This window comes from Cotesia glomerata, linkage group LG2 (assembly GCF_020080835.1).
Source record: "Cotesia glomerata isolate CgM1 linkage group LG2, MPM_Cglom_v2.3, whole genome shotgun sequence".
Lineage (NCBI taxonomy): Eukaryota > Metazoa > Arthropoda > Insecta > Hymenoptera > Braconidae > Cotesia > Cotesia glomerata.
The window spans coordinates 4,230,965-4,258,168 of NC_058159.1; the positions used below are offsets into that span (position 1 = coordinate 4,230,965).

The 27,204-nt window shown below is 30.4% G+C and overlaps 1 protein-coding gene and 1 long non-coding RNA gene across 4 annotated transcripts; one reads left to right on the forward strand and one right to left on the reverse strand.

Moving 5' to 3' along the window:
- Positions 1-26,619, reverse strand: LOC123259409 (FH2 domain-containing protein 1). Of its 3 annotated transcripts, none has more exons than XM_044719910.1 (20): positions 26,460-26,619; positions 15,982-16,081; positions 15,769-15,884; positions 13,562-13,721; positions 13,454-13,487; positions 11,258-11,405; positions 10,968-11,147; positions 9,621-10,010; positions 9,218-9,409; positions 7,719-7,969; positions 7,463-7,634; positions 7,210-7,388; positions 7,002-7,128; positions 5,897-6,149; positions 5,413-5,802; positions 5,176-5,326; positions 4,977-5,101; positions 3,818-3,937; positions 1,825-3,746; positions 1-333 (listed from the first exon to the last, which is right to left on the reverse strand). In XM_044719910.1, the coding sequence occupies exons 2-20, from the start codon at positions 16,046-16,048 to the stop codon at positions 103-105; spliced, it is 5,208 nt and encodes a 1,735-aa protein (XP_044575845.1). In that variant the 5' UTR covers positions 16,049-16,081; positions 26,460-26,619; the 3' UTR covers positions 1-102. The 3 variants fall into 3 exon arrangements, with proteins under 3 accessions (XP_044575845.1, XP_044575843.1, XP_044575846.1); XM_044719908.1 differs by having other exon boundaries at positions 4-333; positions 1,825-3,749; positions 26,460-26,615; XM_044719911.1 differs by lacking the exons at positions 13,454-13,487; positions 13,562-13,721; positions 15,769-15,884; positions 15,982-16,081; positions 26,460-26,619 and adding an exon at positions 12,789-13,293 and having other exon boundaries at positions 4-333; positions 1,825-3,749.
- LOC123259462 lies at positions 16,015-18,601 on the forward strand. Its single transcript, XR_006508236.1, has 4 exons — positions 16,015-16,220; positions 16,361-16,505; positions 17,106-17,322; positions 18,514-18,601. It is a non-coding gene; the product is annotated as an uncharacterized LOC123259462 (long non-coding RNA).
- Positions 26,620-27,204: the final 585 nt, after the last annotated feature.

Here is a 27,204-nt window from a genome sequence, read left to right on the forward strand (position 1 = left end):
AAAGAACTTTTATGAAAAAAATTTTTTTATCTGACCAATATTCCGTAATTAGGCTCTAGTAATTATTGTTATGATTATCATTATAACTATTAATGATTGTAATTATTTAACCAGACTTTTAATGCTTTTAGGTAAATTAGATATTGAACCTTTATTGACACTAGCAGCGGTAGGTCTCATGAAGCTATGATTGCGAGGCTGGACCAGTTTACTCCTACTGGGAGTCGACGTCAAAGTCTTTGAGCTTGGAGTGCGATTTTGAAGCATCGGGGTCGATACACTGCTGCTGCTACGGGAAACAACAGGTCTTGGTCTCGTGCTTTCACTTATTCCCTAAAATGAAACCAATATCATCAATTATATTCCAATAAAAAAAAGGGCCAAAATGAAAGTAGATTTCATAATGAATAAAAAAAAAAATAACTTTTAATTTGCTGAAATTTCTGATGCAATGAATTTAGAATAATGATAAAGCATGTAAATTAAAGCTTATTTGATAAGCTTTTAGAAGCAATTTACAAGAATACGAAAAGTTATTGCACAGCGGATCAAAAATAGTTGAATTTTTTCGCGATTTTTGAAATTTTTAATCTGCTCTTATTCCTGATCTAATTGATTTAGATTTAGTTTAGAGCAATAAATAAGCATGGAAATTGAAGATTATTAAAGAAGCTTTAAGGTGTAATTTACAGAAATATGATAAATTATCGTATTTAAAAGTTATTGCAAGGAGAGCCAAAAAATTTTGAATTTTTCGCAATTTTTTGAAATTTTATCAGCTCGTATTTCTTAAATATCCGACGGATTAAGCTCATCCTCGAACTTAATCTTGTATTGGTAATTATCCTTAGAATATGAACGCAAAGTTTGATGAAGATCCGTTGAAAATTGTGGGAGTTAGAGTAAAGACAAGGCTGGTTATATCGTATATATGGTAACCGGGCTCTATATCCCCGACAAAATATCCTTAAGACAAAAAATCCGCGAGATAAAATATTCATGGATAAAAAATCCGTGGACAAAATATTTTTAAGTTCAATAATATTTTTAATATTAAAAATGTGTTAAAATAACCCTCAATAATTTATCAATAACTTTTGATGATTTTTTGTTTTGTTTCGTACCTTCAGTACGCAAAAATTTAGTTGTATTTCGAAGGTCTAATTAGCAATTTGTCAAACTCCTTATTTCTTAGAGGGTGATTTTTTAACATTTTGATGTAGCAATAGTCCAATTATAAATTATTTGAATGATTCCAACCAAAATATTATACCTTTATTAGATATTAATGATATTAAATGGTTTTTTAAAGTGATAATAAACTTTTAACTAATTGTTTTTTTCCTACAAATGGAAGATTCTCTAAAACGGAGTTAGACAATTTGCTAATTAGAACCTCGATTTGATTTGTTAATTTTTGTATATTTTGTCCACGGATTTTTTATCTATGGATATTTTATCCAGTGCACAGTAAAAAATTTTGCGTTATTGCGTCAAAAAATTTTTGTGTTAAATATTTAACACTTTTAAGTGTAAATTTAACATTTATTGTATTAAATCAACACAAAAAAATGTTAAATATTTAACATAAAAATTTTTAACACAAAATTTTTTGACGCAATGACGCAAAATTTTTTACTGTGTGGATTTTTTATCACAATGATATTTTTGTCCGAGGATATTTTGTCCGCGGATATAGAATCATAGAACCGTATATATAAGGAGGAATAAGGATGTAAAAAATTTTTTTGAAAATTCTGACATGAAGACCAATCCAAAATTTGAATTTCTATAAAATCTACTAAAAATAAAACATCGACTTACTGACTGAATTTTTCGAACATTTCGTACCACGGGACCAACACTGCTCTCGCTACTGCTGCTCCTGCTAGCAGGAATCTTACTGCCCACCCTCGTAGCCACCTGCCGCTTCTCTCCCTCTTTACCGCCTTCTTTAACCAGCGACCTAGAATTTTTCCTCAGATCACTGGTCATGGCACAAATAGCCGAAGTATACCCCCTGAGCTGCGGATGGCTTGGCGCTAACTTCCTAACAGTATTAACCGAGCTCGCACTATTCAAAGAACTCTTAGAACTCCTCAAACTACTCCTAGAAGCCGACTTTTCCACCGGATTCCGAGTCAGCCCAGTGACAGTTTTATTCGGCACAATCTTCTTACTCGAGTCAATTTTCTTGAGCTCGCGCTTCGGACTTTCCGATTTCTTCAAAAAGCCAGTCTTGTCGCTCTCCTCCGGCTTGGTCCTCGCCCTGAAAGACTTGAGCCTCGCAATCTCATCCTTGCCAATCACTCTCTTCGGCTCGGCCTCTTTAACATACCTCATCTCAGCCGGAGAGCAACGTGGCGAATCATGAATATCAGTTTCATAGTTACCCGATGAAGTTTCCTGACTAAGAGTCTCTGAAACGAGACTCTGTGTCTCTTCAAAGCCTTCATCATTGAGCTCCAGCTCCTTGCCTTTCACCAAATGTGTCGAGGAGATATTAACCTCTGGTAAAAACTTGCTCTTGAAGACCGGTGAAGTTTTATTGGGACTAGACGAACTTTTATCAACCTTATCAATTCCTTTTACAGTTACCAAGCTTTCAATATTCTGTTTTTCTTTAACCTGGTCATTCTTAGGCTCTGGAGAAGTCACACGCAAAGCTGGAACCACTTCTTGGTCTCCATTGGTGCTAATAACAACAGCATTGGCTTCATTAACGCGACTGGGCGGATTGCTGGTCAACCTCATAGCTTCGCGAACTTGACTGGGATCAATCATGCTGCGATGTCTCTCCCGACAAGAGACTGCTCGTTCAGGCCAGACCGGAGTCATCTCCCTGGGCCGCGACTCTTGCATAACTGGACTCAAAACAGTATTAGTAACCGCGACGACTGGAGCCGGTTGAGTGATAGGCAATCGCGAACTTCTATGCCTTGCTAATCGCTGATTAACTTCCTCGGTATTAGACTTGGCAGCGATCTCCGTCAAAGCAGACTCAAAGTCATTAGACGCGTGTCGGCGCTTTAATTTATCTTGCCAAAGTCTCAGCATTTTATCTTCATCAAGATCTTCTGAGAGAGACAAAGTATTAGGACGTTGAGGTTTGTCTTCAAGCTCTGAAGAAACTCCGGTGCTATCTTTGTCTACTGGGTTGTCTTGGCTCTTCTTGTAGCGTCTGGTCTTGCGAGCTGCGGCGTAGCGGTCAAAGTTACCGCTTCCGAGGTCACTTTCTGTTGTTGGTTTATTAGGAGTGCTGCTAGCAGATACTTTCGTGAAATCGCGGGCTGTAATAGAACTGCTGCAGCGCTCGCGTTTGCAAGGCTCTTTGTCCACGGGTTTCACTTCCCGGGGAGGACTGAACACTCGACGTGTCACGGGAGGCGTCTCGATGTTATCTGAGTCGATTTCGATCTTATCGCTGACTGATGATTTATCTTCTTCGGACTTTTTTGTGGATTTTGAGAATCTTCGGGCCACTGAACTTGGCGCGGAGACACTTGGGGTACGGAGATAAATTGTCAGCTCGTCTTGGCCTTCGTTGGATACTTCGTTTGGTTTGTTTTTCTTTCGCTCTTCTTCTCTTATTGCTTGCAATGTACTTGAACCCAAAACGTTGTCGTTTGTCAGGCGAGATCTTATCCGTCGGGAGTATCGAGGGTCTATTTCTTCGGGACTGTTGGGAACGTTTAAACTTGATTTTCTCCAGGGTGATTTGTCCGTTTGGGCTGAATCGGGTTGAGCTTCTTTAATAGAAATTTATGATTAATTGAGGGTATTGAAGTGAATGAAAAAAGTTTTTGATTAAACAAACCTTCAATAGCTTCCATGGTTCGCATAACGTCAGTCTTTTCAACTGAAGGGCGCCAGTCGTAGACGTTTGAATAACCAGAACGTGAATTGTCTTCTGTTGTGTTGGTTTTGCCTTCGTTTTCTACAAATAGAAAATTAAAAGCTTTAAAATTATTTTTTTAAAATAATCTATGTTATTAAGAGAATGTGAAAAATTTGGTGTCTAGAATAGTTATATGATAAAATCGGTTTTTTAGTATTAGATACTAATTAGATACATAATTAAGAAATGACCCTATATCTTGTGAACTATTGACATTTTTAAAGATATAAGCTCATCCCGATGTTACAATCATCAAGACCTTTCATTTGAGTACCCACATCAATATTTCATATATTTATATATATTATATATACTTATATATGAAAAATATATCAAAATGCATGTGGGTACTCAAATGAAAGCTCTTGATAAGTGTAATATCGGAATGAGCTTATATTTTTAAAAACGTCAATAGTTAAGAAAGTACTGTGTAATTTAACATAATTAATAAACGACCTTGTATCTTGAGAACTATTGACATTTTTAAAGATATAAGCTCACCCTGACATTACACTCATCGAGACCTTTCATTTGAGTACCCACATCAATATTTCATATATTTATATATATTATATATACTTATATATGAAAAATATATCAAAATGCATGTGGGTACTCAAATGAAAGCTCTTGATAAGTGTAATATCGGAATGAGCTTATATTTTTAAAAACGTCAATAGTTAAGAAAGTACTGTGCAATTTAACATAATTAAGAAACGACCTTGTATCTTGTGACCTATTGACATTTTTAAAGATATAAGCTCACCCTGACATTACACTCATCGAGACCTTTCATTTGAGTACCCACATCAATATTTCATATATTTATATATATTATATATATGTATATATGAAAAATATATGAAAATGCATGTGGGTACTCAAATGAAAGGTCTTGATGAGTGTAACATCGGGATGAGCTTATATTTTTAAAAACGTCAATAGTTAAGAAAGTACTGTGCAATTTAACAAAATTCATTATTTAATAAAGAAAAATTTTATTTATTTATAGTTCACAAGTCACGGAAGTCACATAGTGACTGCAAGGTTGCTAGTTTTATGTAAACAAATAATTTACCTGAATCCTCGAAGGACTTTCTGTTAGCCTGTAACTGTCGCGCTCTTCGTTGTAATTCTTTTCCAGCTTTTTCTTCTTTTTCATTTTCCGATAACCAAGCTTCGATTTTCTGTCGCCACGCTCGTCTGGAATAAATTAAAATAAAATTTATTTCAATAAAATAAATTCTCCTTTCAATTAAAAACTAATAATTTCATACCCAGTAGGTTTAGTTTCTTCTTCCTGTAAAAAGGTTTTATTTTCTGCTAAAGGAGACGGTGAATTGGGTCTTTCACGATCGCCTGAAAAGTCTGCATTTAATAAATCGCTACGACGAGGCTGTCCTCTAGCTCGCCTTGCCCACGATCGATCTACAATATAAACCCGGCAATAAATCAGTAGACCTGTCATGCTAAATGGATTAAAATAAAAATAATAAAATAGAATTTAAAATTACCCAAACTTCCCCAAGATTTACGCTCGCGCGTGTTATCTTGACCAGAAGTTCTCAAAAAGTCCATAAGATTATCGTCATTATCTTCGCATGGAATACGGCTTCTGCGTCGCCTGAGAGTTCCATTAGGAGTAATGTCCGGTGAGTAAGTATCTTCTTTGGTAATTTGCTGATCTGGACCGCCCGAGCACGATCCAAGTCGACGTCTGATACTCGGTGATCCGGTTATTGATATGTCTTCATCAGAAGTAACTCCGCCGTTTTGCTGTAGTCTTTTTATTTTAGCTTCGCTGCGATTATACGACTGTCTGGCGAAACTCTGGATGTCTAAGAGCCCGTAATCCATTAAATTGCTCTCAGACTCTGAGCCAGGGATATCTGCCGGGTTATTTACTGTTTAAAAAATAACCAATTAAATATCAAGATTTATATATCTTTTAACCTTTTATATTTATATTTATATTTAAATTCATTATAAAACACTTACAAAGCCGCTTCTTCGCCAGCAGTTGTTCTTCCCGTTGTTTACGTCTCGCAGTTGCTTGCTCTTCCTGTATCCTCCGTCTTTCATTTTCAGCGATCGCTTGGTTAAACTTCAAACAAAACTGGTGCAATATTTTAAAACATTCTTCTATTTTAAAGGTTTTTATGTCTTCGCAGAAAAATTCAGCGAGCGTACGTCTCACGCCTTCTAGCTCTTCCATATTTCGCTTTAATTGCGTCATTACTTGCTCAGCCATCTAAAAAGTAATAAAATTATCAGTAAATTTATATTATTAAGAGAATAAGAAAAATTTTGTGTCCAGGATAGTCATATGATAAAATCAGTTTTTTTTAGTTAAATTAAGTGTCATTGCAAAGGTCTTGATTTAAATTTGTGCCTTTTCAAGATTTCATATCATTCTTACCGATAGTCAATTTATGATGATAAGTATTTAGACTGCATTCGAAAATTCTCTATCTCAAGACACATAATTAAGAAATGACCTTGTATCTTGTGGGCTATTGACATTTTTAAAGATATAAGCTCACCCCGATGTTACACTCATCGAGACCTTTCTTTTGAGTACCCACATCAATTTTTCATATATTTATATATTTTATATATATATGTATATATGAAAAATATATAAAAATGCATATGGGTACTCAAATGAAAGCTCTTGATGAGTGTAACATCGGGATGAGCTTATATCTTTGAAAATATCAATAGTTAAAAAATGACCTTGTATCTTGTGAGCTATTGACATTTTTAAAGATATAAGCTCACCCCGATGTTACACTCATCGAGACCTTTCATTTGAGTACCCACATCATTTTTTCATATATTTATATATATATTATATGTATGTATATATGAAAAATATATCAAAATGCATGTGGGTACTCAAATGAAAGGTCTCAGTGAGTGTAACATCGAGATGAGCTTATATGTTTAAAAACGTTAATAGTTAAGAAAATACAGCGCAATTTAACAAAATTCATTATTTAATAAAGCAAAATTTTATTTATTTATAGTTCAAAAGTCACTGCAGTCACATAGTGACTGCAAGGTTGCTAGTAGTTTCTTAAAAAATATATTTTCAAATTACCTGTAAAAATTGGGCCATCTGTTCCTGAATATCGCTTTCAGTCGTTGATAATTGAATTTGATTTTTTATCTTCTTTATTTTAGTATCCAAAGCATTGAATTCGTTTGTTAATTGTTCGATAGTAGTTCTAAAAAAATTTGTTTTTTAATTTTAATAAAAATAAAACCATGAATTTCTTAGATAAAAGTCAGTCAAGTATTCTAATTACTTCGTAGCCGGTTCAAGTGTGCTCATTTTATGAGAAAAGTCCAACAAATTCTTCCGTTTCCTCTCAACTTGTAGAGCAACATAATGAATGAGATTCATTCCCGGTTTATTGGCTCGTATTTCTGTTAACTTTTGCAGCGACGACAATTTAACACCCGCTGCATTACCGGCATATCCTCCCTGGTAATAATAATTGCTGATTAGTATACTGACTTATCAATTCTAAATAATTACATACTAAAAAATTTATTTACTGAGTTAAGAAAGTTTCCAGCTACTAGAACCATGTATAGCACCTCTTGAAGCTGTTTATTAGTCATCAAACCTTTGCCGGCGAGAATCATTGAGTCAACACTCGGTTCCAGATAATTCATGTTTGCTGCGAATTCTTCTTTCAGCAGCATACACTCTATCCTCAATTTATAACTAGAAAAATCATAAATTATAATTACAATTAATAATCAATTCCTTGAAAAATTAAATTGTAATAAATCCTGAAAGAAAAATTACTTTGGCACTTGGATGAGTTGAAGGAAAAATTTTTCAGCGTTGCCAAGTTTCGATTTGTCGCCATCGAAACTCTTAAGCATCTCGAGCTCGTCTACTTCGGGTAAAATTTTAAGCAACCCGCGTAATTTTTCAGCTCCTATATGATCGTGACCACCATCGCGGATCAGCTGAATTATGTCTTCGTTAGAGCTTCGGAATTGTTTTAAGAATATATTGACATTTAGACTTCTTTTGCCGTCTAATAAAGCAATCTGTTAATTAAGTAAAAAATAAGTTAATTAATTTATTTATTATGATAAATATTTAGGCTGCATTCAAAAATAATCTCTAGACACATAATTAAGAAAAGACCTGGTATCCTGTGAACTATTGACATTTTTAAAGATATAAGCTCACCCTGAAATTACACTCTTCGAGACCTTTCATTTGAGTACCCACATCAATTTTTCATATATTTATATATATTATATATATGTTTATATAAAAAATATATGAAAAATGCATGTGGGTACTCAAATGAAAGCTCTTGATGAATGTAACATCGGAATGAGTTTATATCTTTGAAAATATCAATAGTTAAGAAAATACAGTGCAATTTAACATAATTAAGTAACGACCTTGTATCTTGTGAACTATTGACATTTTTAAAAATATAAGCTCACCCCGACATTACACTCATCGAGACCTTTCATTTGAGTACCCACATGCATTTTTCATATATTTTTCATATATACATATATATAATATATATAAATATATAAAAAATTGATGTGAGTACTCAAATGAAAGCTCTTGATGAGTGTAACATCGGAATGAGCTTATATTTTTGAAAATATCAATAGTTAAGAAAGTACAGTGTAATTTAACATAATTAAGAAACGACCTTGTATCTTGTGAACTATTGACATTTTTAAAGATATAATCCCATCCCGATGTTACACTCATCGAGACCTTTCATTTGAGTACCCACATCAATTTTTTACATATTTATATATAATGTATATATATATATATATATGAAAAATATATAAAAATGTATGTGGGTACTCAAATGAAAGCTCTTGATGAGTGTAACGTCAGGATGAGCTTATATCTTCAAAAATGTCAATAGTTAATAAAGTACAGTGCAAATAATTAAGAAATGACCTCTTATCTTGTAAAATATTGACATTTTTAAAGATATAATCCCATCTCGATGTTCCACTCATCGAGACCTTTCATTTGAGTACCCACATCAATTTTTTATATATTTATATATAATATATATATGTATATATGAAAAATATATAAAAATGTATGTGGGTACTCAAATGAAAGCTCTTGATGAGTGTAACATCGGGATGAGCTTATATCTTAAAAAACGTCAATATTTAAGAAAGTACAGTGCAATTTAACAAAAGTCATTATTTAAGAAAGCAAAATTTTATTTATTTATAGTTCACATAGTGACTGCAAGATTTCTAATATTCATTAAATGATTGATTAGGTAATTTTTTTACCTCCATAGGTTCACGTCGACGACGTTCAGTGTCTTGGCCAGTTCCACTGGACAAAGTATAAGTAGCCGGAGGTAAAATCGGTGGTGCTTGTTGACAGAACAAACCCTCCATTTCAGCCCAATCCAAGTCTGCCATCGGAGAATTCTGATGCTCATTAGCGACTAACGACCAAATGTTTCTCTTGCCAATGACCTAAAAGACCAACAAAAAAGACTCTGTTAAAACTATTTCAACAGTCTCGCACCTAAATAACTGGTAAAAATACACCGTGTCCTTGAATCACCGGGTAGACACTACATTCTAACAACTCGAACATTCGATTAAATTCAATTTGATTTGTTCCTATTTATCTTAGGGTATTAATAAATATAAATATAAAGTAAAGTAAAGAGCGAGTGACAACCTTGTGATTGGGTATCTTGTTCCAATTGATAGTCTTCATTTTGGACTTTGGCGTGGGAATTTCCTGCTGAGGTAAAAGCTTTGCATTATTGCTGGGCGGTTCGGGTGTCGGGATCCGATTAACCGCTGGCACATGGAGAGGTGGAGGTAGTGGAGGCTCCATGACTGCATCGGGAGCAGTCACGGCGACGAGAAGCGGCGGAGGAGGCGGCGGAGCCAACGCAATGCTTGTGGGTGGACTTTGAGCTGCTGGTGAAGATATTATTCCAGGTGAAGTTCCACCTGACGGAAGCGGGGGCGGTAATGGAGCCGGACTACTGGTTGGCAATGATGGTTTACGAGGTGTACTGCACGTTTGATCAGCACTTCGGCAATGACAGCATAAATTTGTCTGGAAATTTAAGTTTTTATTAGAAACTTAATTTTCAAATTTTTTTTTTTGATAAAATATTGGAGATATTCTAAAATTATAAAAAACATTTTTTTTTTTAATTTAATTTTTTTATAAAAATGGTTTTTATCAATTTTATCGTATCTTAAATTTTTTGGACGAAATTTAAGTTAAAAGTTAACAAAATAAAAATAATACTGCACTGAGAGAAAAAATTTTATTTCTTAGCTGAAAAAATCAAAATTTTTCTCCCAGTAAATTTCTTGTTGGAAAAAAGTTTTTTAGATTTAAAAAAAAAATCTAGAAAAATTTCTTTCAACAAAAAAAATACTGTTAGAAAAATTTTTAACAAATAAATTTCTTGTCACAAAAATATTGGAGATAGGATAAAATTATAAAAGACATATTTTTTAGGAAATTTCATTTTTTATAAAAATGGTTCTTATCAATTTTATCGTATCTCAAATTTTTTGGACGAAATTCAAGTTAAAAATTAACAAAATAAAATTGATTTGAAAATAATGGAAAATTAAAAATAATACTGTACTGAGAAAAAAAAAATTTCTTTTCAAAAATAATTTGTTAGAAATTTTCTATCATTTTATTTCTTAGCTGAATTAATAAAAATTTTTTTACAGTAAATTTCTTGTTGGAAAAAAATTTTTTAGATTTGAAAAAAAAAATTTCAGACAAAAAACTTGAAAATTTTTATCCAAATCTAGAAAACTTTCTTTCAACAAAAATGCTACTATTGGAAAAATTTTTATTTTTTCAGCTAAAAAATAAAATTAAAAAAAAATTAATTTATTGTCACAAGAATGTTAATTTTTTTCACAAGAAAATTTTTTTTCTAAGAGTGTACTTCAAACTTAATTGATCTTAAAATTTTTTTTTAGATTTTGTCAACTTATTTAGAATTTTTCCTTCGCCTCCCCGAAAAACTAATAAATAAAATACTTGAAGACTCGGTGATCTCAAGAGCTTCGTCGCATCATTACGGCTCTCAAGTAACGTCGCACGGTGTACTAAAGTCTCAGCAGTGTCCCAAGCAAGATCGCTGGCCGGCTCCTTTGGATCTAGCCTCAACAGATGTTGGAGAATACTCAAGAAAGCTATTTCTTGCGGCGTATCTGCGATCTGGAAACAGATATAACATGACAGTGTCATCAGCCACATATTGATAAAAAAAAAAAAAAAAAATTATAATTAAAACACCACCAACAAAAGAGTAATAATAATATACTAGCCTGGCCTAAAATAGCGTAGAAGACATCGACATGCGAGGAGAGATCGATTCCAGGGGGACCTTGGTTCGTGAGTTCTTCATCGGCTTCCCTCTGGTCATCGAAGACTTCCAGCTGAACCCTCAGCTCCGGGAACTGGCTCTTTTGCTTCCTAAAATGACATCCACCCTTTATTTTTTCCATAGTGAAAAAATCGAGGCGTTATCTCTATCTCTCCCATCGTTTATCACTCGACTGTAATTGTAAATGTTTATTTTTCTTCTCTATTCTATTCTATTCTATTCTATGACTAGCCGAATAATAAAACTATTCTAGACTGACAAATTTACTCAGATATATTATATATTTCCGTTAACTATAAGGAACTAACTGTCACTGTTGATACGATGAGTCTCGTGTTTTATTTGTCACCGGTAAGAAAATGAACAAGGTACCGGCTTACCCCACTCGGTTTTTTAAATTATTATACTTGACCCGTTACTCTGTACATTTACTTCTATCTAAAGTATACAATATCTAAATATATATTCAATTGTATTATCACAAGCACGACAATCTTATGACCAATGGATTATTTAAAACTTCACTTGAGCCAAGAAAAGATTTTTCTTCCTAATTATTTTCTTGAGCGAAAAAAAATTTTTTTTTGACAAGAAATTTCACTTATTTTAACAAAATCAATTCTCTTGCTTTAAGAAATACGTATCTTGATCCAAGAAAATTTATTTAAGTCAAGAAAATCTTGCTTTGAGAAAATTCAGCCTCTTGCTCCAAAAAAATTAAATATAAAGATAGAAGTAAATTTTCATTAATAATATAAAGTATATAATATATAATGGGTATCAAATATTCAAGAGAAAAATTTTCTCAAGGTGAGAAAATTTTTTTCTCAGCTGAAGTAGGTGACGCTGCTTCCCTAAAGTATCTAAAAATCTTGATCTAATATAAAAATTTATTGTATCAAGTATTTATGATAATTTGAATTGTAAGAAAAATTTTTACTTCGGCCAACACAACGTCGGTCTTCCTTCAAGCACCTGAAAATTTTCTTGAGCCAAGAATTTTGTTCCCTGGTCAAGAAATTTTTCTTTCTGTTTATTATCACGAGCACGACAATCTACACTGAGAAAAAAGAAATACTTTTACTTAATTAACAATTTCTTGGTTCAAGAAACTCGCTGACGATCAAATATTCTATTATTATTAATTATTAATTTCTGAAAAGAAGAATATCAATATTTATCTTTGGATAATAGATAAACAAAATAATAGCTTTATTTAAATTAAGTAAAAATTATTTCAATCAATTTAACAATTTCTCGTGCTAAGAATATATATTCTTGAAAATTTTCAAAAACATAAATTCTTGTATCAAGAAAATTTTCTTAATAAAAGTATTTTTTTTTCTCAGTGTAGTGACCAATGGATTATTTAAAAAGTATTTATCATCAGGTTCAACTTACTATTATACAACAAAAAAATATTACAGAATTAAAGATAAAATCAGAGTTAAGTCATAAACATTATTTCTTACCAATAACTATTTCCATGTAATAAATAATTCCATTTTTTCACTTTCATCAATCACAACTAAACAGATCAATCAAACAAACTATTTTATGAATATTATTTAATTCCTTCGTCAAACAAGATAAAAATCAAACTAAGATATTATACAGCACGTGTTGTTTTTCCGTGTTAAAAAAAGTCGGAAGTGGATTAAAATAAGTCAATAGAGAATGCTGTGATCTTCCAGAAGAGAGTGTTGTGCAGGCAGATGCAGGTGCAGTTGTGACGAAGTAGGAAAAGAAGAAGCTACAGAGTTAATTTTATCTCTCCCTTCCCAAACTTTAACCCGATACGAACAAAACGTTAATTTTTCTTTTTAACCCTCTGGTGCTTTGGTCTAGCTTCTAACAATCTATCCGATAAACTCGACATACTAGAGATTACTCTAAGAATGTGGAGGAGAAAGAAGTGTGGTATATTCGGTTTGGTTCTATTTTTCGCTTCTAGTCTTCCGTGGCGCCGCTCAGCATTTCAGTCTTTACTTTAATTCCTTTATTTTTGTTTTCATATTATAAGCAAATGACAAATTTGTTCCAATTCTACTTTCTCTCGTTCATTTCTTCGGTTAGATCGTTAAATATGATTATTAATAACTCCTGGTAATTGCAAACTACCAGGAGTAAAGCTTACCTCAAGTCATTGAGAATAGGCAGCAATTTTAAGCCTGAAAATAATATTATTTAATTGTTAATACGTTTGTTGATTTTTATTTTTAAATAAAAACACTATGTGCATTACCAATGAATTCATTACGTATACGAACGCGGTCCTTGAGGACCGCCGTCGAGATAACCAGGCAGTTTATGAATGCTAACAATGCCGCTTGATAATCTTCTGTTGTTGTTTTTTGTAACTCGTCGACAATAACTCGTAGACGATAGCGCTCGCTTTTTTTATCCTGTGTATAACAATATTTTTGTTAATAAAATTAAATAAACTCTTCTTTATCCTTGACAATTTCTTCATCAAATTCTTACAAATGTAATACAAAAGTACCAGAACTTTTCTATTCTATCCTAAAAAAATTAGTATAAAAAAAATTATTTTTAAAATTGTCATTTATTTCTTCAACAATTTTTACTAACTATTTTTGTAGAATAGTTTCATTCAATTCAATTCAATACAAACTTTTAACCATCGATAATTTCCACATTGAATTTCTACAATACCAAAAAACTATCCTAGTTACCGTTAGATCTATTGGTATACAATAAATTGTATTCTTCACGAAAAAAAACTTGAAGAATATAATACAATATAAAATAGAAAATTGTTATTGAAAAGAAAACACATGATCCATTGAAGCATCATCGTATGTTAATCGTAACTCACAAGTGCCCGTTTACAGTAAACAAACCGTACGTCAACTCGATTAAAAGTCAATGAATTATTCAAGCCGTTTCGAATTGAGATGTACGGCAGTCCCTCTAGTCATTCTCTTCAATAAATGTCTTCTTTGTCTCTTTTTTTATCATCCATAATAACTTTGCAATAATAATAATATTCAGGTAAGAATTATAAAAAATATAATAGCGCTCTACACTGGAGAAAAAATTTATTGTGAAAAAAATTAACATTTTTGTGACAAGAAATTAATTTTTTTTTAATTTTATTTTTTAGCTTAAATAATAATTTTTTTAAGTATCTATTTTGTTAAAAGAAACTTTTCTAAATTTGAGAAAAAACAATTTTAGATGAAAATTTTTAAATTGTCAATCTAAAATTTTTTTTTCCAAATCTAGAAAACTTTTTTCCAAAAAATTTACATGAAAATTAATTTACCAGATATTTAATAATTTTTAGAACTTTTTTTAACAAATAAATTATGGCAAAAAAAATTAACATGTAGAAATTAAAAAAAATTAAAAATGCAATTTTTTTAAATTAATTTAACTGTAAGATAAAATTAAAAATTTGTCAAGTGACAGTTAACTTTAATGTCATAAATTTACAAAAAAAAATTTCGATTTGTTCAGCTAAGAAATAAAATAATTAAAATTTTCTTTTTTGTCTTAAAAATATCCGTATTTTTCAAAATAAATTTTTTCTAAGTGTACTCCAGTCATATTGCTAATATATTTTGTTTTTACGAAAATTAATTTAGCAGATATTTGATAATTGAAAAAATTTTTTTAACAAATACATTGGAGTAAAAAAAATTGACATGTACACGGAAAGAACAAGATGACACTGGATAGAATCCCAGATTATACTGAGTGAAAAAAGATTTCAGATAGTAGCTAGTATAATCCAGATTACAATGAGTATAATCCAGATTGCAATGAGTATAATCTAGATATCACTGAGTATAATCTGGGATGATATCCAGTGTCATCTTATTTTTTCCATGTAGAAATTTAAAAAAATAAAAAATGCAATTTCTTGAAAAAATTTTTTGGAGAAAATTTGTTTATTAAATAATAACTAAAAAATATTTTTTTAAAATTATCCTTATAGCTTTTCAAGTTTTTTACAAATGAAAATTTTTTTAATTCTTTTGTAATAATTTTGTCATTAAAAAAAAATTCTAAAAATTTTTAAATGTCGGCTAATTTAATTTTCATTATAATTTATGTGATGAAAATTAATTTAGTAGATATTTAATAATTTTAAAAATTTTTGTAACAAGTAAATTATGGCAAAAAAAAATTGACAGAGAAATTTAAAAAAATTAAAAATGCAATTTTTAAAAAACACTTTTTCTAACAAATTTGTTTGTTAAAAAAAAAATCAAAAAATGGTCAAATGACAGCTAACTTTAATGTCATTTTTTTTTTTATTTCAAGATCTAGGAAATATATATTTCCTCATCCGATCAGATTCTGGCTCAGACATATTTGTCAAGAAACTAAACGGGAAAGCGTCCCACGGTTCTCGGTGCTCTACATTATTTCAGCAGATATCTAAAAAGTAAGACTAAAAAGTGCTGTTCAAATAAAAATCACCTGGTATATGTGAAGAGTGTCGATAGCGCGTTGTCTGCCATCCTGGCTGTATACACACAGCGCTGATAATAACTCGACAACTTGTTTCTTAACGGAGGTACACGCCGTGTCGAGAGCTTAAACATTAACATTTAGACAATTTATATTGTACTAAAAATATAAATAAAGTAAGTAATTAATAAAACTTAATAAATAATTAATAAAGGTAAGAACCTGATGCTAGTTTCTTGCAGTAGTCCGGATTATCAACAATGTAGTCAAGACCGACATTGGAATCCATGATGAATGCATTTGTGATAACTTTCAATGCAATCTTAAACAAATAAAAAAATTCAATACGTATTTTTAATGTACAATACATTGTAATTAATATTACTAGCAGTATTTAATTATAATAACTAATAACAATGATAGTTTGTTCGAAGAAATACGAGGACACGCGTAATTGCTAAGTATATATTATTTTTATTTATTTTATTTATTTATTTATTTTTTAATAAGACCGTATTTTTAAGCAAATAATGTATGTAATACGGATGTAATATGTAATTTAATTTATGTTAATACTAATGTCGCTTAAATTTTTTTTCAGAGTTTTGTAAAAACTTAAGAAGCCGGATGAGCTTGTCGCGGTGGGTGAAGATATTACTGATATGATTTAAATAAATTTGCGATTTGATTCGATGGCGAATAAAATAATTGGAATATACAGATGGAGATATAGATAGAGATACGAGGTAAGTAACTAAGTGGCAAACTTATGACCGGCCATGAACTCCTCAATATCAAACACCACAGCGCTTTAAATACGAAAACGGTGATTAGTCTAGACGGTGAATTTTTTTTCGCTCAAAAGTTATTGAGTAATTTTGCATACGTGAGTTATATTACATTACATTACATTACATATGATATACCTATCTACTAACACTAGCTCGCTTGTGCCGGTGTTACTAATGCGATGAGCGTGAGTAGAGCGAGCGAGATAGACAAATGTAAAGAAATAAAAATATTTTAAAAAATAATAAATGTTTTACTGTGAATTCAGTCACGGACACCCGCCGATGAGTCGCGCAATACGTCCGACCGGGCCCGTGTACGTAAAAGTAACCGAGGATTGCGCTCGAGGTGAACGAGAGAGCCTTTCATGGTGTCTTTAACACTGGGTAGTTCCTTAAAATCACTAATTACCTTATATTACACTAACTAATGCCGTTTATTTTAGGATACTCCTTTATTTGGCACTAATGTCAATGTTTCCGGTTAATTATCTTCAATTAAATTCAATTCGACTCTATAAATTACTTCACTTTATTTATTTTTTTTATTTTTTTCAGATGCTGAATGCCTCCTCTAAACTTGGGACCGAGACAACACGACTAATTGTTTACGTTTTTTTTTATTGATTAATCATTCCTGAAACGAATGTGTCTCAAGGATACGCGGACTTATTTAGAAATATAAAACAGCCGCAAATAATCTTCAGTTGCCGTAAGAACAAAGAGCTTTTAATAAGTTTTATTAAGTAATTTATTTATGACATGATACGCGATGGTAATTTTTTTATTTTTAATTTAAATTAATAACTAATATCAATAAAATAAATAATAAGTGGAACTAGAGTGAGGTCATCTCTCAGGATTCTAATTGAGGATTAGATTGAGATGATATACAAGAAAATGATTTAAACTAGCAACCTTGCAGTCACTATGTGACTACTGTGACTTGTGGACTATAAATAAATAAAATTTTGCTTTATTAAATAATTACTTTTGTTAAATTTCACTGTACTTTCTTAAATATTGACATTTATAAAGATATAAGCTCATTCCGAATTTATACTCATCAAGAGCTTTCATTTGAGTACTCACATGCATTTTCATATATTTTTCATGAATACATATATATAATACATATAAATATGTAAAAAATTGATGTGGGTACTCAAATGAAATGTCTCAATGAGTATAATGTCGGGGTGAGCTTATATATTTAAAGATGTCAGTAGTTGACAAGATAAAAGGTCGTTTCTTAATTATGTTAAATTGCACTGTACTTTCTTACTATTGATATTTTCAAAGATATAAGCTCATCCCGATGTTACACTCGTCAAGAGCTTTCATTTGAGTACCCACATGAATTTTCATATATTTTTCATATATACATATATATAATATATATAAATATATGAAAAATTGATGTGGGTACTCAAATGAAAGGTCTCGATGAGTGTAATGTCGGGGTGAGCTTATATCTTTAAAAATTTCAATAGTTCACAAGATACGAAGCCATTTCTTAATTATATTAAATTGGACTGTACTTTCTTAACTATTGATATTTTCAAAAATATAAGCTCATCCCGATGTTACACTCGTCAAAAGCTTTCATTTGAGTACCCACATGCATTTTCATATATTTTTAATATATACATATATATAATATATATAAATATATGAAAAATTGATGTGGGTACTCAAATGAAAGGTCTCGATGAGTGTAATGTCGGGGTGAGCTTATATCTTTAAAAATGTCAATAGGTCACAAGATACAAGGTCATTTCTTAATTATTCATCTAAAGATAGAGCATTTTGCTATGACACTAAATTTCACTAAAAAAACCGATTTTTTCATATGATTATCCTGGACACCAAATTTTTCTTATTCTCTTCATAATATAAATAATTGGATTAACTCACACCGACTTTTGTCCATTACAAATCACACAAGATTACTACATTATATTAGGTAGCCGTAGTGGAAAGCAATAAGTAAAAGGAACGAGTGTGTCATACTCGCAAACAAGGATTTAACTGGGATATTTCCATCTACGGGTTTATCGGTATCACAATTATCATTCATTACTTTATTTATAATTATTACTTATTGCTGTAACTAATTGTTTATTTTTCTTTTTTTTAAAAGAATAAATGAAATGTGACGGAGAGTTTAACGAGCGGAGAAGATACAAATGTAAGAAAATTCGCGGACAGGAGGGCTCCTGATAGGAACAAGTGGAAGAAAAAAAGAGAGAGCCGATTGCGTCACATTAGTGGAGACAAGACATAACTTGAAGTCACGTTTAAAAATAGAATCTCTCCAGTTATTAAAGAATCCATATAGGCCCTCGAGACCCATCGAGTTCTTATTCTCTCTCATTGGTCTTGTGGATTGCTTTTTGTTGTTCTTCTTCCTCCTCGGCATCAGCATCAGCAGAATCTTTTTTTATTTTATTTTTATTCCCATTCTCAGCGGCTTAATATAATGCTAAGGTCTTATTTCGTTCATGGAACAACATCTGCTTGGCTTGATGTGAGCTGAGGCCTTTACTCTATCAATGACTCATGCTCTAGTAAATAAACTCGGACGTGCGAAAATCATGCATATGCCTGCACCTTATATACGTACACTGTGTAGTTAGAAGTAATTATATGTATGATAGATTTTATTACAGCTTGTTTACCAACTTATAAATTATTTGATAAACACTCATCACGGGAAGTAATTTACCTTGAAATCAAATTAATAGTCAGTGGTAATCTTCAGTGATTTTTGTTTTTGACTTTTATCACCGTCCCGTTATGGCAGAGACATTAAAAAACAAAATAATATCTGATCAGATTTATTAGCTGCCCACGTGCTCCTACGTCTGTGTAATTATCATTTGATGTTTATAAAATTACAATAAAAAAAAAATTAAAAAATAATAATAATAATAATAATCATCTATATTTATGATTAAGAGGATAAGAAAAATTTTGTGGCAAGTGTATTCGAAAATGCTCTATCTCTAAATACATAATTAAGAAATGACCTTGAATCTTGTGAACTACTGAAATTTTTAAAGATATAAGCACATCCCGATGTTACATTCATCAAGACCTTTCATTTGAGTACCCACATCAATTTTCATATATTTTTCATATATTCATATATATATATAAATATATAAAATATATGAAAAATTGATGTGGGTACTCAAATGAAAGCTCTTGATGAGTGTAACGTCGGAATAAGCTTATATCTTCAAAAATGTCAATATTTAATAAAGTACAGTGCAAATAATTAAGAAATGACCTCTTATCTTGTGAAATATTGACATTTTCTTAAGATATAGCTCATCTCGACGTTAGACTCATCAAAACCTTTCATTTGAGTACCCACATCAATTTTCATATATTTTATATATTTATATATATGAATATATGAAAAATATATCAAAATTGATGTGGGTACTCAAATGAAAGCTCTTGATGAGTGTAACGTCGGAATAAGCTTATATCTTCAAAAATGTCAATATTTAATAAAGTACAGTGCAAATAATTAAGAAATGACCTCTTATCTTGTGAAATATTGACATTTTTAAAGATATAAGCTCATCCCGATGTTACACTCAACGAGACTTTTTATTTGAGTACCCACATCAATTTTTCATATATTTATATATATTATAGACATGTATATATGAAAAATATATCAAAATGCATGTGGGTACTCAAATGAAAGCTCTTGATGAGTGTAAGATTGGGATGAGCTTATATCTTTAAAAATGTCAATAGTTAAGAAAGTACAGTTCAATTCAACAAAAGTCATTATTTAATAAAGCAACATTTTATTTATCGATAGTTCACAAGTCACGACAGTCACATAGTGACTGTGAGGTTGCTAGTAATATTATTATTATTATATTTCAAAAATTGTAAAAATTAAAAGACCTTATTAAAGAAAAAAAATTAATTTTTTGTACTTAATCAAAAAAGGATAAAATTTATTACTAAAAAAATAAAATATATAATATCTTATCTATTTAAATAAAAAAAAAAATAAGTTAATCTTCCTGGCGTGTCCATTCATCTAAGACTATTTCCGGATTAAATGCTAACGAGGGATTAAATTTCGCTGAATAGAAACGGAAGCCGATTGCCGATGAAAATTCCATATGGAATATAATACAGTAATGAATTATCTCAGATATAATATAAGAAATAATAACAAAAATAATAATAATAACAATAATAATAATAATAAAGTAATCTTGATATTACAGCAGATGCCTCTGTCAAAACTGACGGCTATTTATTTAAGTAGCGTAATATTGAAATTGCAGTTGACAGGATTACATTCAGGTGTAGGGTCTAGGCTGTTTAAACAAATCGTAGGTAGCATACAGCAGGTATATACATATATGTGTAGATGTAAAATAGTCACCAGTATCCAGCGAACGATGGATACCATATCGGGCACCTCGCTGACCTCGCCTGTCGTCTCTCTGTTTTACACACATTCTCTCTTTCTTCTCTTCCCAGTATATAGTATATATATATATATATATATAATATATAATATATAATATAATGTTAATGTAAGTGCAAGCTAAAGCTTTAATCACTTACTCCTTACTCCTTATATTATTCTCCGCCTCTTTTTTCAGCGCCTTATATACGATACTTTCAACGATTCACTGGACTAATTTATTTATTTCGTATAAATCCACCGGCTGTTTCTTTATTTTATTATTTTTAATTATTTTTTACCGAGAAAATCACACCCGTCCAATTAAGACCAGTCGGATTAATTAACTCCTAATTTGATTTAAAAAATACATTTAATTTATTATGATAATTAAACGGCTTATTTACGTAATAATTAATGCATCATCAATATTATAAATTTATTTTTTTTTAATATTTATTTAATATAAAATGGTTATTTAATATTTTTTATATAATATAATAAACCAACCGGTTATTGCATTGTCATCCTTATTTTCTCGACTTTTATGGAATTCATTAACAAGATTATCGAGCGATTAAATAAACGTAGAAGCAAATAGGAATTAATTCTTGTCGAGCGAATTAAATAAACAAAACTTATAAACAACCGGCGAGTTCTCTTTATCTATTTTATTAAGAGAATAAGAACAATTTTTGTGTCTTAGATATCATTTGATAAAATCAATTTTTTTAGTGTCATTGCAAAGGTCTTGATTTGAATTTGTACCTTATCCAGGTTTCATATCATTCTCACCAATAGTCAATTTATTATGATAAGTATTTAGGCTGCATTCGGAATTTTTTTATCTCTAGATACATAATTGAGAAATGACCTTCTATCTTGTGAACTATTGACATTTTTAAAGAGATAAGCTCATCCCGATGTTACACTCATCAAGACCTTTCATTTGAGTACCCACATCAATTTTTCATGTATTTATATATATTATATATATATGTATATATATATATATAATACATTGTATCTTCTCACTCAAATAAAAGCTCTTGATGAGAGTAACATCGGGATGAGTTTATATCTTCGAAAATATCAATAGTTAAAAAAGTGCAGTGCAATTTAACATAATTAAGAAATGACCTTGTATCTTGTGAACTATGAACATTTTTAAAGATATAAGCTCACCCCGACATTACACTCGTCGAAACCTTTCATTTGAGTACCCACATCAATTTTTCATATATTTATACATATTATATACATGTATATATGGAAAATATATGAAAACGCAAGTGTTAAGAAAGTACGGTGCAATTTAACATAATTAAGAAATGACCTTGTATCTTGTGAACTATTGATGTTTTTAAAGATATAAGCTCACTCTGACATCACACTCATCGAGACCTTTCATTTGAATACCCACATCAATTTTTCATATATTTATATATATTATATTTATATATATGAAAAATATATCAAAATGCATGAGGGTACTCAAATGAAAGCTCTTGATGAGTATAACATCGGGATGAGCTTATATCTTTGAAAATATCAATAGTTAGGAAAGTACAGTGTAATTTAACATAATTAAGAAACGACCTTGTATCTTGTGAACTATTAACATTTTTAAAGATATGAACTCACCCCGACATTACACTCATCGAGCCCTTTCATTTGAGTACCCACATCAATTTTTCATATATTTATATATATTATATACATGTATATGTGAAAAATATATCAAAATGCATGTCGGTACTTAAATGAAAGCTCTTGATGAGTGTAACATCGAGACGAGCTTATATCTATAAAAATGTCAATATTTAAGATTGTACAGTGTAATTTAACAAATTTCATTATTTAATTAAAAGCAAAATTTTTATTTATTTATAGTCCACGTCTCGGCAGTCACATAGTGACTGCAGGTTGCTAGTAAATTTTTTATTCTTATTCTCATTCTTCATCTTCTTCTTCTTCTTCTTAGTTTTTTCATTTGCTTCGTTTTGTCTTTATTCTATCAGAGCAATTTTGTAAATTTCTCAATTCTTCTTTGGGCGGTTGGCTGGTGCCCGAATCAGTGCAGCAGAATGGACCCTAATTTAGCCGGCGTATAATGGGACAGACCGAAAAAAATTGAGGTAGATCAGTAACGAGCCCAGCACAGCGAACAGTAGCAGACAGGAGCCAGGTATCATTACTGACCCGACAGAACAACCATTCGTGCGGTTTTTAGTATTATATATTGTGTATTATGTCTTCATGCCTTTATAATATAATATAATATTGTATATATCTCTATATCTATATGTATCGATACTAATACCGATACTTGTATCCTGCATTATATTATGTACTTATAAAAACATGTTTATAACCGCTGTAATCCGTCCCACGTGTTCATCACAACAATGAGGACAGCAGAGAAGCGTGCAGCAACTTTCCAAGATCCTTTACGACTTAGCTGAACCCAAATAATCAAAAGTGAAAGTTTATTTTATAATAAATTCACTTTTCAAATTTATTATTATTGATTTTCTTCTCAAGAAACATTTTCCTTTAAATTAAAATGGTAATTATTTACAAATGGGGTCCATTATTTTCATTTTCATTTTTTTGAACTAAATTTTTATTTGACTTTATTGATATTTTTTTTTTTTTAATTTACAAATTTTTAAAAAAATTGTAATATTCAATTTTTTTTTAATTATTTGTTTTTTATATAATTTTCAAAAAAAAAATATCATAAAAAGATAAAATAGAAATTTTATCCAAAAAAAAATAGGAGTCAAAATTTTTCCCAACTTTTCAAAAAAAAAAAAGCTATCAAAATTTATTTGTTTCTTTCACGATATTTTTTATTATAAATGCTCCGTAAAACCAAGCAGAATAAAAAAATGTCAATTTTTTACCTAGATATGTCCAAAAATAATGAAAATTAAGTTAGCCGACATCTAAAAATTTTTTTTATTGAAAAAATTGTAACAAAAAAAATAAAAAAAAAATTTCATCCGTAAAAAACTTTAAAAACTATAAGTGTAATTTTTTAAAAATATTTTTTAGTTCTAATTTAATAAATAAAAAAAATCCAAAAATTAAAAACGTCGGCTAACTGAAAATTAAGTTAGCCAACACCTAAAAATTTTTAGAATTTTTTTTTATTGATAAAATTATTAAAAAATAATAAAAAAAATTTTTCAGTTGTAAAAAACTTGAAAAACTATGAGTGCAATTTCTAAAAAATCTTTTTTAACTGTTATTTAATAATTGAAAAAATATCCAAAAATTAACAACGTCGGCTAACTTTAGTATTATCAAAAAATAGGGTGGACCCAACTTGTAAATAATTACCACAAAAATCACAAAAATAAAACCTATAAAAAGAAGCTATTGTAAACCGGTGATAATTTTTATTGACACTGAATTACCATTAAAAATAACCAGTACAAATATGGACACCTCTTGACCCTGATAATTAATATTTAACGTACGAGGTCATCGTTAGAACTCCCGCGAGGTTTGTTTATCCAGCTCCTTTAGCAAGTTATACGTTGTTTGTTGTATCGAACGTCGTTACCTTGTCGCAACGTGGTCATGGCCCCTTCTTCTTAAGTAGATACTGATGGTGATGCTGAGGAGATACCCGCCCCTTCACTTTTACTAATTTCCCCGGTGACCATCATCGCAACCGGCAATCATTTGGTACCCACCTCCGCAATAATTATAATGATATGCAATAGATTACGTTACCGCAGGTATGCATCTAATCCGTCCAGGTAACTAAGGATCTTGTCTCAATCCCAATCCTGGTCCCAGCCAGCCAGCTCACTTCCATTACCATCAACATTACATTTTACTTTTTTATTACTTTGTAATAAAACTTTTTTATTAGTAACTCGCCGATACAATCTTACATGTTATTTCTTAGCTGGATTATTTTTCAAATATTTTATTTTATTTATTTTATTAGTGAGCATTAGGTGTGGAGGAGTCAAGCCGGGCATGGGAAAGTTTGGACAAGGTGACACTGGCAAGGTCGTCGTGGTGACGGACCAAAATCAGGTACTATACTTTCTACATCAACCCAAGACATCACCAACAACTCACGGACTACAGCCTATTTAAATTTTTTTCCTCAATATAAATTTTATAACATATTATAAAATTTATATTATCTAACAGCCGCTTGAGAATAATGTTTTATATTATATGTCTATATCTATTGCAAAACATCAGACAATATTCAAAGTATCGGTTATTTATCAATCTTTATAAGCAAGAGTAAGAGCTAAAACGTGATGTGATCACTGTTCAGTAACCAATATAATAGTTTTTAGAAAATAAATTAGATAAGGGTATATAATGAAATAATCTGAGTGATTAGATGGATAGAAAAAAAACAAAGTGACAGAATGATAGACGCAAGACTATAGACTGTAGAGTACATAATACGCTTATCCTGGGTAACATTTAAAGAGAAAGGAACCGCGTGAATGAATGGAATTTTGTCGTATCTGTCTGATCTTGCTGATCGAGTTTGAAAGGTGTACGAGTACCCGCTGTCGCATAAAAGTAACTCGTGTTACCCCCCTGGTAAGGCTCCATGGGAATCACCAGATTAATTTACCTGGTAATTACACTTGCCAACCACTTTTCGCGGTTAAACGCCACGCGTTTGATAAACTAATCGACGTTTACGTTTCCGACAATCGATTGTTTACACTATTTTCTTTTTTTTTTTTTTTTCTGTTAAGTAGTAAACAAAGTTATTAATGATTTGTGTAACCGGTTGGATTTTATTGATACTAAATTTAATAAAAAAGACAATTTTTTTTTTTTATACCTAATTATAATTTATAATTTTTTTTATTTATTAAATTTTTTTATTTTTTTTATTTATTAATTTTTAATTTTTTTTTTATCAAATTAAAATTTATAAAATTATTTTTCAATTTCTTATTTTCTTTTTATAATTAGAAAAAAAATTATTTTTTAAATTTTTATTTATTTTTTTTTCATCAAATTATAATTTATAAAATTATTTTTTAATTTTTTATTTTCTTTTTATAATTAAAAAAAATTATTTATTAATTTTTTTTCATCAAATTATAATTTATAAAATTATTTTTTAATTTCTTATTTTCTTTTTATAATTAAAAAAAAATTATTTATTAATTTCTTATGTATTTTTTTTCATCAAATTATAATTTATAAAATTATTTTTTAATTTCTTATTTTCTTTTTATAATTATTTTTTAATTTTTTATTTTCTTCTTTAATAAAAAAATTGTCAGTTTTCAAGACTTAAAAGTTAATTCACTCATTAATTAATTAATTAACTCAGTCATTAATTAATTAATTAATTAATTAATTAATTAATTAATTAATTATAACTCAGTCATTAATTAATTAACTACTCAAAAAATAATTAAAAAAATAAAATAAAATAAAGAGAGTATAATTACCCTCTAATGTCTTTTCACCCTTTTAATTCACCTCTCTCGACACACGACAATCTGACATCCAACATCACCACAGCACACTTATCTCGTCAACTATAGCACGGATTCGCGGAAACTGCGTTTCAGGAGGTTCAAGTCTTAGGAGAACGCGAAGAACTAAGTAGCGCGCGGTAAGATATGCGCAAGCGCGATACCTCCCACTTAAGATCCTTGGTCTTTTCTTCTCTTCATCTAATATAATATAATAATGTCCCCTCTAAGTAGACCTTTTTCCATACAATTCTCAATACAAGTACGGTAGTAAAACCAAACCTGTAACTTATAACTGAATATCCGAGACCAAGACCTAGAAGAAACATCAAGACCTAGAGTTGATGTTAATAAAAATTTTTCTGATTCAGCATAAGTACTTCTTGACGATACCGGGAAGAAGAAGAATTTTCATTCATGTCTTATCTCCATTTTAATTAATATGAAAGACCACGTACGTCCGAGTTATGCACCGGACATCGGCTGCACTTTCAGTGGTTGATGATGAGCTCAGTAGATTCGAGTTACTCAACACGATAAATGGTGATGACGGGATGGGACTCTACGTGATGAATGCTGAGTTGGATAATACAATGACCAATCTGACACTAGTAAGAATAGAAACGTTGATATGACACTTTCTTCCCTTTATGAATGATAAATAATTAATAATAGCAACCTTGCAGTCACTATGTGACTGCCATGACTTTTGAAGTAT